This window comes from Dermacentor albipictus, chromosome 3 (assembly GCF_038994185.2).
Source record: "Dermacentor albipictus isolate Rhodes 1998 colony chromosome 3, USDA_Dalb.pri_finalv2, whole genome shotgun sequence".
Classification (NCBI taxonomy): Eukaryota; Metazoa; Arthropoda; class Arachnida; order Ixodida; family Ixodidae; genus Dermacentor; species Dermacentor albipictus.
This window is the reverse complement of record NC_091823.1, coordinates 53,707,061-53,720,405: the sequence shown is the minus strand read 5'-3', so window position 1 is coordinate 53,720,405 and position 13,345 is coordinate 53,707,061. Positions and strand designations below refer to the sequence as shown.

Sequence of the window (13,345 nt, the reverse complement as noted above, 5' to 3'; positions counted from 1 at the left end):
CGTCTAGAAGTCTGTCGTCGTTTTGTGTGCGCCTGAATGTCGTTTTGTTTCGCACATACTTGCCGCCGAAGGCCGCCCCGCTCTTGCCCGCAGTTTGAACCGATCGCGCTAAAGCGGGAGAGTTGACGTAATCTCCACGTGACATCCCTACTACTGACACTACTGAGACACTACTGACGTCACACGAGAGGTACCATAGTCTACAACAGGTGGCGTGCCACTCCGATTTCCAATATCTGTCATTTTCTAACTTGCAAAGTTCTGTTCGCGCGTCGAATGACGAATTTGCTATTGCAGAAGCCTAATTTTTTGATCTGATATTCGACCTAATATTTTAATTCGTTTAGTGTGCCTTCGAGTAACCCAGCGGTCAAAATTCATGCGGAGCCTTCCACGATACGGTGTCTCTCATAACCACAATGTTGCTTTGCGAACCAACCAAGTATGTATACGATTTGAAAGTATACAGTTGCCAACCTGTTTTTCCCATTTACTCGTCAGGTCGCTTTTGTTTAGTGCCTTGTCCGCAAGTCGGCACGCGATTTAAGAACATTCTTTGACATGCCATAGCACGTACTGATGACGCACCTTTAACACTCCCAATGGTCGTTAGCACGATCTTCCTACGGCAGTCCAGAGCAGATGGAATTTAGTGGGCATATAGCCTCTATGGTAGCCACAGTGTCTGTCATATAATGACTGCGCGCTATAGGACGCAAGGCACAGAGGCAAAGTAGCACATACGAACACTTGCAGCATGCGCTAATAGAAACACACACAAGAACTCGAGTGACAGAAAAGCACGAAGAAGAGAGACGAGAGCGCAAGCGACAAGCAACGTTTCTTAAAGCGCAAAATGGAATTGCAAGATTGGAAAGTCGGTGTGCATTTGTCTAGTGTGTACGCTACAAAAGTAACTGCTAGCTCCACACTTAATTCCTCTAAATTCTACGAAGTTCTGGAACCTCGTACATCATGGAGGAATACACCTCCTTGTCCTCAATAAAGACAAGCGAACCTATATTCAACGGGGAGTAACTCTCAGAAATCAAGACAAACACGGTACTTTTTCGATATGGGAGTGGCCAACACACCCTTTGTGCGGGGAGTGTAAATTAGTAAAAATGAATGTTTGATTGTATACTAAGACAGCAACAGTAGCCTTGTCACGGACATATGAAAAGAGACACAGTACACACGATTGCGTCGCTTGTGTCCTGTGCACCTTTTCACGTGTCTGTTCAGCGCTAAAGAAGTTCGCCATAAATAACCAACTCGTTCATGATTATCACCCTGGATAAAAGGACTGATGCATATCCCGTAGTTTTGCCGTGACGACTATTCACAAGCGACCAGACAGGCAAGACATTTTCGCAGACTGTCGGAGTAGCCATCCCATCCCAACTGTCCCAATAAGCTTGGCGTTCCTATATGATGCGAAAGAAACAAAAGCACAAAGCACGCTGGACCTGCTGCAGTAAACACGTGGGTAGCGACATATTTAAGCATTTCTGTGTCATCTCTCTCTCTTTTTCTCTCCTTTTTTTTCTTTTCTAAAGTACACAACCTTTATACACAATGTTTACATACAACCTTTACACAACCTTTATAACGCGTTTGTCTTACCAGGTGTCGCCACAAGTACTGTCGCTACAAACTAAACTGCTATTTCCGTATGCATGTACGCTAGTGAGGCTACACGCTAAAACTCTAAATACTTAGCAGCTATATAACGCTGCTGAAGCTACGCAAGAAGTATGGCCATACAAAAGTCTCACCACCCATTTCGCAGTGTTGTTATTGATCTGCGACGCCTTCTATACGAAATATCTACTTCATACATTACAACTACAGCTTGCGGACGTAAGGTTGCGTCAACTTAATTCGTGTGCACCTATGTGCCTCCAGTGTGCGATGCGTTTTGGTCACGAGTGTAGTGCGCTGCGGCTGCAGCCCGCAGACGCATGTCATTCCGCTCGTTCTGTGGTAAGGGTTGCCGATCTGTGACGCCTTTCATGTAAATACATAATATTTTGGAAGATAAGCGAATAAGGCTTAGAGATAGATCGAATTGCATGGCGCACATACTTAAACCTTCCTTCTTTATTTGAGGCTCTATTCTTTTGGTAGCGCATTGCGAGCAGCGAGAAGTATCTCTATAGTCTCCGTATAGCCTTGATAAACTGACCTCTATAGAAGTACGCTCCTGAGTTGCCTTCTATGTATCGTGTATTTGATGCAACGCTAATGTTCACCAACAGACCTCAACTCTGAAAGAACATACTTTCGCTATGTTGTCACGCGTCCAGTGCACTCAACGCCGTTTCCTGTTGAATCAAATTCGGCAACATTTATGAGTTATTACAGCATAGGATGCGTAATTTGTCTTAGGCCTGCACGGTGGAAATAAAATATTTTTCTCCTATGCCGCAGAGTCAGACTTACGCTACACTTACCTCCAATGGAACAGTCAATGTCAAAAGCGTCTTCTGTAACGAGTTAACAGAAACAATCACGTAAAATCAAGCGCATTAGAACAAGCCGCATAAATATTTATATTTAGTACGATCACAAATCACGGTATGTGCGTTGCATTCGGCCAGCATTTAGATAGTTAAACGACGCAAATGATTGCGGCCAACGCCCGAGAGCATTCGGATCCCATGGCTCATACTGCTAACATCTACGCGCACGATCTCCGCGTGTGAGCCAGGGAGAACATTCGTTTCGCGCAGAAAGCGATGAAAGTATGGTTCCACTGTTTCATAACTACAGTCGCGAAACTTGCGTAGAAACCAGGATTCACGTACGGCGTAGACTCGATCGTGCACACCACGCTATATATAAGCGAGCTTAATTCTTTGCTACAACAGGCGTTTACGGCAGTTTATATGCACGCCACGGAGGCCATTTCTTGTCGAGTTGTGCTACCGACCGCGGGGCTAAATGAGAGAAGGATATGATGGCAGAACATGACAGCATGTACAGAAAGTTTTTGTCAAATCAAAGAGCGCGATATTGACATAGAAAGTAGAAAGTGTCACAGGTGGGAAACGGGGCGGCAGGTATAATGTGGAAAGAAAAAAAGAAAACGACTTCTGCGTCCAGACTGTCTCGAAATGTGTGGTTCTTTTTATAACGTACGCTCTGCGGCACGAAAAAAACAATATATTAGGTTTTGTGAAACTTAAGCTGGGCGCCTCGAACAGTGTTTTACGTTTGAAAGCAAATAAATTATGACACCTACCCCTGAGTATGCAAATGAGGGATTGGATCCATGCAGGTCGCCATTGGAACAATAAGAAGTTTGAAAAAAATCAAAGCTTAGCCGCGCTCCTTTCGTTTGTATATAGTTACATATGCCGCGGCCCGTCATCCATGCTAAAAGCAGTCAATCTTAGCCTTTAGCAGAAAGAAGAAAGGAGGAGAGACTAAATACGCCTCATTCCATGTATTTCCATTGATTGTAATGAATGTTATAGCATTATAAGAGCGCAAAAAGGGACGATGGCATGAAAGACAACACTACGAGAGCTTTCTTGTCTTCGTCTCTTTTTTGCGCTCTTAACATTCATTATGAACGGAAACCAACTCGGCCAACTTGATGTAGTACTTCATCATAAACACATTTACGCCATCAAGCCCATTGTTGCGCGCCCTCGCACGTATTCTTTTTCTCCCCGTGGAATTCATTTGCGGAAAATTCCGCGCTTCACTTCCAGGTGTGTGAAGTGTACGTAAAACGTTGAAACTACACTGGTACGCTGTATTACTGTGCTTTTGGATTTTATTTTCTTGTTGTGTTGGACATGTGTTCACCGTTTTTGATGTTACTGTATTGCGTATGTGTATTGTATGTATTCCCATCCAGTAACGTGTTGTCATTTCCTGCTCGGACCTGTACTGGTCTGCAGTACTGTATAAACAAACGCTGAACGAGAAAAATTCGCAGGTGTATGTGACAATCTGGGCACCTGATACATCGAAGACAGCGAAAACTGAACGAGTTCTCACACCCTTCGTCGGAAGTAGTATAAGGGGTCTGTTTTCGGTAGGATCTATAGTGATCATTCATCACCCACTCCCTGGTCACGCAGCACCCGCAGGCAGTTTGCGTTCCTGGACTACGCGGTGCTCATCACTGCCGCAGCCGTAATAAAACCTTCTAGCCTCTGTAGCCGTACGAATTGCCAGCATGGGCTCCAATGTGGAGCCCGCAAAATGCGACGTAAAAAAGCAAAAAAAAAAGAACTGTGGATTACTGCCTAAGAAAAAAAAAAACTGCGCAAGGACGTTGCCTATTCGAGTGAGTTAAATGTAAGGTGACTTATTTTATAATCACTGACAATTACGTTTTAAAGCAATGTTGGGCTGCTGAGCACGAGGTGGCGGGATCGAATCCCGGCCACGGCGGCCGCATTTCGATGGGGGCAAAATGCGAAAACACCCGTGTACTTAGATTTAGGTGCACGTTAAAGAACCCCAGGTGGTCCAAATTTCCGGAGTCCCCCACTACGGCGTGCCTCATAATCAGAAAGTGGTTTTGGCACGTAAAACCCCATAATTTAATTTTTTTTACGTTTTAAAGCAAGAGTTCCGGGACTCCTGCACAGGTTGCGTTTCTAGCTGTTCTTTGACTAGTAATTGATTCTTAGCGTGCCGCCGTCGGTTTTCATCGTCGCCGCACGAAAGTGGTCGTGGAAGTCCCTCTAACAGCTTCGCTGTGAAATAAGTGAAAATCTACTTTTCCTGAGCCTTACGGCCAAGAGCTACAACGCTTTACCTTGCGCGTGAAGCTACGCCGGAAGTATATTTATACTCTTATACAGAACGCTGGATGCCTCCCAGATGTCGAGACAGACGCCGCCCACGTGAAGACGGTTGCGTGCACGGCTTCGAATCTACGTCATCTGCCTCCCTCCATGCATGGGCACCACGGCGCGCTCTTTGTCTCAGTCCTTCGCCTTCGGTAACTTCTTCGTCCAATGTCGCCGTGACGCGACACCGACTGCGTGGTGTTGAACATTTTCGTGTACTTCCGTGTTCTGAGCAGTCTCTCTTGGCAGACGTACTTCTTCCCCGTGAAAATTATTATTATGCGAAGCATATTACGAGAGCTCAACCCAGCTCCTCAGGCGCGGCGGTGTCGCCTTCAATACCACGTGACACCGTGACGTCACGACAGCGGAGAAACGGCGCTCCAACTCGCGCCGTCGCTCGCGGCGTCGCCCCCCGCATCGGACGCGGTGAGCGTCGAGCAACGCAGCGTTCGGCGCGACAACGAAATGTGCGCCTGAGCAAGCGCCGCACGCCTGAGCCGACGCCGACGACACCGGCTTTTCTGCGACACGAGCTCCTTAACGCTATCGCGTTAAAATAAAGGCTAGTATGCTTCGCATCCTGGGCTTAACCTTAGCTAAGCCACAGCCATTTTTTCGATTGACATTTCGCTGTCTGCGATGATCCGTGCCTAACCGCAAACTATCTTATACGGAATAAAGCTGGCCGAATGAGATTATAACAGCCAGTGACATTAAAAACACATACACACACGCGCGCGAGCGTCTTTGTACCGGTAACGTATAGTTTTCCTCTTTATGTTCTTCTTTCTGACAACATGCAAAATAAAATGTCAAATTTAAGATACCTTTCTTTTTTTTCATTGTTCCTATAGTTGCGATCCAGATAAGAACACGAGCGTTAGTCCTATTTCATAAATATGCGAGTATATTAGCATATTGCTATATTTTAAACGTGACCTGCTTCCCTTCCACAGCAAAAGCGGTTAATGTGAAAATCACACATCCACTTGTTAGGAAAAAATGCGCAGATTTTCTCTGTATGCTATGTTCAGTCTCGCTTATTGCGTGGGGCAGTTTCTCTATACTTGATCGAAGTGGTGGTATTTGAATTGTTTTTATTATACGAGTTGTAACATCTATTCGCCAGAGTTCACAAATGCTCAACTCAGTGGCGCCACCAGCTAAGAGTGAATATCTCTAGTACGCTCTAGTATGACGCTTGAATCGAAAGGTTTTATGATTCGAAGGTGCGATGTACACCTGTGAGCAAAAGTATACGGACCACAGGGTCTCTGAAAAAACAAAATTTATTTGCAATTAGCATGCATAAACTGAAATTGACGAGTGGACTGGAAAGTTCCCCATGCTAAGTTTAGACTGCAGTCCTCAGTTTCAAGTTGCATTCACAGGCTGAGGAAAAAATCGGCTTTATCGCTCAATCCCTGGTCCGTATTCTTTTGCTCACGGCTGAACGTACACCGTGTTCAAGGGGCAGTGCCGTACTTATGCTAGATCACTTCCACAAGAAAATTTTCACGTGAAGACGATTCAAGCATAGGGTGTGAAAATAGTGCAGAAACTATTGAGAATATTCAGATAGAATGTTACAATATCCATCTAGCGATAAATTCGGAGCGAGTTAGCCGACCAGAGGTAACCGATAACTGGTTTCAAAGACATTAGAACAAACGCAAATGGATCTGCTGTTAATAAGAGACGGCTAGATGATTGCTGGCGCAGAGCAGTGGAAAACGAGCAAGGAAGCGAATGTTATATTTTTAATAATGCAGCTTGGTGTTAAGATACACCAGAAAGGTAAAATGAACAAACTCGAGTGACATGCACCACCATTCCCTTTCAGAGGGGATACTGGCATCATCATCAGCAGCAGCTTATGCATTCTCTGCTGCTACTGCTTACCATTTTACTCGGCATATTGAATTGTGTGGACTCAGGTTTCATTTTTTTAATGCGTTTTCATGGTGGTTGACGTTAGTTTGAGCCGCTCAAAGATCATGGCGGCCTAGATACACGGCTTTATCCGGCACGCTTATTTCCAGCAGCGCTGTGGAGCTGCGCGTCCGTGACGTCACACTTGTTCCGGTGCGCTCATACGAAGAAGCGAAGCTATACATCTATGGAAGCTACTTCAAATTTCGCCACAAACCACCAATGCGCGCGATGGACGCGTTCAGTTCTGTAAACACAAGAAATGCGGCCTAATTTAATCACGCTGGGGCTGACATTAGCCAGGGGTTCGATCACTTCTTTTTCCGCTACAGCAATAATTTGTTTTTACAGCGTTGTAGTCAGCATTTTCCGCATTTCAGACCATGAGGGCGCAGGCCGTTCGCTTCTAAGTATATCTGACAGTTATTTGTACGCTGCAGTTTTTCTCCCGATAGAGTGTGAAGGCCGCTCTGAGAGCTGTGTCTAACTGTATTCCAGCACACAAGACACCAGGAGTCAGCGTTATCAATATGAAACAAATTTTCCCGCACGTTCACGCCACCCGTAGGGATAGTGGCAGTGAAGTCTTGCGGCTGAGCATGAGGTATCGAGTTCGATTTCCGTTTGCGGCAGCCGCATTCCCCCCCTCCTCCCTCCGGATGTGGACGGAACTAAAACAATAGAGACTTTTGGCGTGTCCGCTATTCCGGCAAACGGAGGCGGCTTGGCCGGATTACCGTATGGTCGGGGGCGTAAACGTGAGCGGCCGGAGTGGTGTAGCCGCCTGGTGTTGTATAACTCAACCAGACGAACACAGAGCTGAAATTGCAGTAACCTACTTCATTCTGCTTCGCTGCTGGTGCAAATTTTCCAGAGCGGCGTAATTGTGTTCACAATTACGCCGCTGTCGAAAACTTACACTCCAGCTAAGAAGCACATAGTAATTGGCTCTGTGTTTAAGTGGTTGAGCTTTGCACCACCAGCTGGCGCCACCAATCTGGCCGCTCACGTTTACGCCCTCACCCATCCGGCACACCGCCCGCGCTTGCCGGAATACCGGACGCACAAAAATTCTCTGTTAGTGTACCGTGCCTTGGGGGCTCGATAAAAAACCCTATTAGGTCGAAATTAATCCCGAGCCCCGACCTACGAAATGTATCATTGTCAGCGTGGTACTTCGATAACACTCCTGATTTAGCTTTAAAAAAATGAAAGGCAAGAAAACGCATTGCCTAGTTTCCCACACAAAGTGAACTACAGTGTCGACGAGGAGGAGGAATAAACTTTATTTGTGCACAGCAGATTTGAGACCTAGGCCTCTACGAGTCTAGATTTTTTACCATTCGTGACCGAGCATTCATATTACGTCTATAATTGCCCTACTGACTTCAAACAGACTTCGCAGAATAACAAAGCATATCTTTATTCCAATTTCACACGACTTCGTTGAATTATGTTTTGCTTTTCAACTGTGCACCGAATAAACTGATTTCGACGCATGCTGTCAGCAAATCTCTACCCGACTGAGACATATGCGCAGTTAATTCTCAACTCTCGCGCATAAACGTACTGGTGTAGAATAAGGCACGGTGGCATAAGGTTGCTGGCTTGGAAGGTCGTTAGAGGAGCTGTCTGCTTGATCGCCGTTAATCAAGTTGTGTGCAGGCACCGCGGTACTTGGGCACATACGAGACCCGGATGTGACCGCTCGATCGGTGCTCGCCGTATTTCTTTTGAGTAGCGGCTACTAGAAGCCTTATCGTGGCGCACTTCATCGAGCATGACGCTGATATGAAGGCGATGACGTACGTCACCTTTCCGACCAAAGTGACCACTATATACTCATTTTCATACATAGTAGGCAACGCTGTGAAAGCTCTGCAAGTAGTGCGGTCATAGAAGTCCGCGTGTTTTTGCAGCGCAGCAGTATGCAGCAACACTGGACATTCGAGGTGCGTTTGCGCCGTCGCCGCGCTGTCCTAGCATCGATGGCGCATGCGCGGCTCGGGCGTGGAGGGTTGTCCATCGGCGTCGTGCGCCATCGAGGTGCGATGCCTGGAACGCCGCTGCCGGCGTTCCTCATTCGCCAGCGTTTTGACATACCTGCGCTACCGTGCGAGTACAGCTAAATGCTTCCAGTGTGCGACTTACTGCTATCTCGTACTCTAGCACTGCTTTGGTTATGAGCGCAAGTGCTGCGATGTGGGCACTGGTCGCAAAAACGTGTCATACCACTCGTTCGGTCGCAAATACGTTCAGCAAATCTGCGATGCCTTCTATATAATAAATACGCCCTATTTTGCGACACAAAAGTACTTATTTGCACATCGCATTACATCACGCATCCCTCACCTGTGACGCACTATTTCTGGTCGCTAATGCGAGCAGTGAGCCTAGCCTTCGTAGCATTGCCTGCTATGTATGAAACGGAGCTTAATTACAGCGGCTGTTGACTGATGCCGTGAACGTTCACAAATACAACTTTATAAGCTCATCGCTAACCGCTGACGGTGTTAAAATTCCAAGGTCAGTGAACAGCAGGGTGATGTACGCAGGTGGCGTGTAGTCAATCATGGGGTGCTCCTTTGAAAGATCAGTTTTGCCGTTGCGCTTGTCTGACGGGTACTTCTGCTCATCTGGCAGATCCTTCTGGTTCAAAGGATACTTTCTGGCAAACTTGAAGCTCTCGGCGAGTACGTAAATGGGAATGTTCTTTTCCTTGGCACACATGGCCATCGTGTAGGTGCCGATTTTGTTGATGATACCACCGCTTTCAACAACGCCCTCTGCTCCCAGAAGGACCATGTCCACCTTTTCCAGAATGTAGCCGACCGCAGAATCGACTATCAGCGTAACACTGATGCCTCTCTCCTCAAGTGCATCGTATAACTGCCGGCCACTGTAGTCGGGCGCCGATTCGGTCACGTACACAGTGAAGTGCTTGTGGTCCCCTGCCGCAGCGAACAGCGTGTCACGCACGACACGTGAGAAGGAATGCGTCAGGATCGTCGAGCGGTCCTGGACAAAGGGGGCCGCAAGCGCCGCAATTTTCGAGCGTGCCGCGCGCATCTTCTCCAAGAAAGTTCGGCCTCGAGTGGACATATTTTTCTTGCATTCGTCAATGGAGCCATCGAGCGCGGTGAGCGTAGCAAAACGCACAAATAATTCGCACGCAGACCTGACGCACGTGATCGAACACTTCGCAGTACATATGTCACTGATAACATGCTGTAGGTTTTCCTCCATGCCTTGGATGGTCGTGTAGTCGTCCTTCTCGATGAACTCGAGCAGCAGCTGCAACGAAGCCACTGCTGGTGACAGATCGGAGTTCTCACGCAGCATGGCCTCCAAATCAGTGTTGATAGAATCAGCATTCACACCTTCCATTTTGCCTACTCACAAGCAACAAACACAGGAAAGAAACGTGCCACCAAACGCAGCCCTGAGGAGTACGCCAGCACGCGAACACGCTGCAACAACCGGAAGCGACCTCGAACACCGGCAACCCGCTGTCGGAAGTGCGCGACTGAGATGAAGAAACAGACCTACAGAGGGCGGCACGACTTGTAGCTGACAGTGTTGACTGCAGATGGCACCACATTCTCGTGCTGATGCTGAAGCAAGAGAGCTTTCCCATGGCTTTCGCACTGATCTCCACTTGGTGGTTTTTCGTCAAATTTTCTTTTTCATTAACATGGCAAGTTATATAAAATGTATAATAATTTTTAACATAAAAAAAGTCAAACGCGCTGTTACATTAGCTCATTTTTTCTCTGTCGTTCCCCCCAGCCTCAGGTTGTCTTCTGCTCCCGATTCTACGTGAGCGCGTGTTTTCTTGTATCAAATTTAAAAGCAAATCTTTTGCTGCAATTACGCAGTAGACAAAACAAATGTGCGCAATACGAGGTGGGTTTAAAGGGGTTGGGACACCAAATTTTGAGGCTATAAAAAGCATGTTGCAGGCTGCTTCCGTATGCAAGGACACCCAGAACGAGGTATCGGACGCTGCAAATATTTCAAAATAATTTTAATTCAGCTCCAAAAAGTCATTAAAAACTCCTTCTCATAGTCGAGACCCATCGCTAGCGCGGCAGCTACTACGTCACAGAGGAGGAACGAAAATATTGACGTCATAGCACACCAGCACAAAAACGTGACGTATGATGAGTAGCGATGAAATGCCGATTACGGATCCTGCTGAGCCGAGCTACCGAGCATAACCTCCACTATGACCGAGCTGCAGGCATATAGAAATCCTTTCTTAATGCAAAGAAGGGGTAAGGCGTGCAGACACAGACACAGGAGGAGAGAAGTGGACAACACGAACGCCGCACGGCGGCCCGCGAATGGCATACTGCGTGCAGCGAGTTGCCGTGCCGACGGGCCTTGGGTACAACAGTAGCCGGCCGACTCCGAAAGGGACCAGGATATGCGGCGTTCGTGTTGTCCGCTTCTCTCCTCGCATAGTCGCATAGTTCGGCAGCTCGGAGCGGTCTCTCCTTCGCTTGGCCTTTCTCAATATGAAGGCCCGTCCACGTTACCGGCACGGAAACTCGCCGCACGCCGTTTGCCGTTCGCGGGCCCCCGTGCGACGGCGGTTTTGCTCGCGAACGGCCAGATTTCCTAGCTGTAGAGAGCACGGGCCCGGGACCCATTTGTTCAGCAGCCTTACGGCGAAGCGGCCAATCAGCTTCCGAGGAGTGGTCACTCTGTGCACCGACGGCAGCTTCACCGCCTCTGATCGTTCGGCGCCGCCGATATCGTGGCTAGGCCTTTTCCGGTTCACTTCGAAGCTAACGCTTACGGCGCTTCGGAATGAATCACCGACTCCCACAAGCCGCAATATTTCCTTACCGTTGTTGTCGCTCTTCGCAATAATTATAATAATCGCGACATGCACTTTGAATCGCCAATTGTTTACCTCTGGCAGAGCCCGCGTATGCGCGAGCAGACGACGCAGCATAGTTTTACGTCACTATTTTTTGTGGCCCACGTGACCAAGCCATGTTGCGTTTCCTCCTCTGTGACGTCATAGCATCCCCCCGGAGCCCAGAAACCGAAACCGAAATCGCTCGGTATAATAATGCTATTATTAAATTATTTATCGGATATATATGAATCCCGCTGTGTGTATCGTGCTCCCTGAAGCATGACGCAACGTTTGAATCAACAAACGCATGAACGAAAATTGTGATGTCTCCACCCCTTTAAAAAAGCCGCAGAAAAAGCCACAAATATTGTGCGCCTCGGTGAAACAGGCTAAGCGTTCTGTAGAGCATTCAGGAGCATCTTATTTTGTATATATATATATATATATATATATATATATATATATATATATATATATATATATATATATATATATATATATATATATATATATGTGTGTGTGTGTGTGTGTGTGTGTGTGTGTGTGTGTGTGTGTGTGTGTGTGTGTGTGTGTGTGTGTGTGTGTGTGTTAATTCACTCATTGTAATTAGATATGAGATCAAACCCTCGAGATATGAAATGAATTAATGCAACACGACGTCAGAGAAAGCACTGAATTCGATCGTCCGTACGCAGAATCATGCCCTAGGTAATGCCCGTGCAGTTTCAGAGACAAATAGGACATCTCCCGGACTGTCAAATTCGGATATCTTACCACAGACGTTCCTAAAGCATATCGCTCATATGGAGCTATTATAAACATATTAGTTGTCTACCAATTAAGAGGTTTTATTTTTGAGTTTACTCGTATGTTCAAAAAATCATCCGTAGCTATCTTGTATGCGGCTCATGTGTTCGTCGTACTTTGTGAATTTTCTGAAGCAATTTACTTTGAAAACTTCAGTTATAGTTCCATGTATGGCCAAATGTGCATAGTGGAAACTAGGCATACATCTATATCTAGAAGAATGATAAGTATACCGCATTCATTTTAGCGCGCGTGCGTGCGTGAGCGGGCGCTCTGCCCATTGCATCCGTCACACAGCGTGTGCTGCGAATTACGTAATGTACAAAAGTCCCTGACATGTCCGTGAAATGTACGCGCAGCATGTCCCCATATGATGTCCCCCGCGGACCGCAAGGAATGTTCGTAGGACACGGAACGTGCAGCCAAACGATCGCGTGAGGGAAGTCCGAGAGACATCCACTTCATTAATTGCAGTCACTGGTCGCACCGAACTAAAAACACATTACCACATTTTGGCATCTCTATAGACGTACAGTGCCAGCATGGCGTCGCGAGTTTTGCTCGTCACCGCGTACGCCGGCCCTTCAACACGTACGTACCATTCGATACAGTCGTCAAAGCGGTCAAATAGAGTCGTCAAGAATACAGTCGGATACAGTCGTCAAAGTAATGCGTCTCCACATACAAGGTTAGCTTGATTCGTAGTAATTAAACGATGCGTTGAATAAGCGCTATATTCGGCGCACGGGGACTTACGCATTCCGATAGCCCTTCGTCTGTGCTCCTTGTTAACTCGATGGCCCAGCGCGAGGCTTGAACCAGCGCCCCAACGCAGCGTATCCTGCGCACAAGAGCCAGCAGTGCGCCACCTAAGATACCAGCGGCTGTATATAAATGAAAAGGAATATGTTATTGT

At 47.1% G+C, this 13,345-nt stretch overlaps 2 protein-coding genes across 4 annotated transcripts in view; both read right to left on the bottom strand.

Moving 5' to 3' along the window:
- Positions 1–13,333, bottom strand: part of LOC139057383 (uncharacterized) — a 62,674-nt gene extending 49,341 nt beyond the window's left edge. Inside the window, exons 1-2 of one of the 3 annotated variants that reach the window (XM_070535461.1) lie at positions 13,186–13,333; positions 2,457–2,489 (exon numbers count right to left, since the gene is read on the bottom strand). The gene's annotated coding sequence lies outside the window, so the exon portion shown is untranslated. The remainder of the gene's footprint in view (positions 1–2,456; positions 2,490–13,185) is intronic. The other 2 variants (XM_070535463.1, XM_070535462.1) reach the window with 2 other exon arrangements.
- Positions 8,160–10,273, bottom strand: LOC139057382 (translation initiation factor eIF2B subunit alpha-like). The gene has a single exon (XM_070535460.1). It carries the CDS (start codon positions 10,137–10,139, stop codon positions 9,222–9,224), a length of 918 nt encoding a protein of 305 aa, XP_070391561.1. The 5' UTR covers positions 10,140–10,273; the 3' UTR covers positions 8,160–9,221.
- Positions 13,334–13,345: the final 12 nt, after the last annotated feature.

What these genes read in the sequence shown, in the direction of transcription:
- LOC139057382 (XM_070535460.1), bottom strand. Translation starts at nt 10,139, where the DNA reads ATGGAAGGTGTGAATGCTGATTCTATCAACACTGATTTGGAGGCCATG.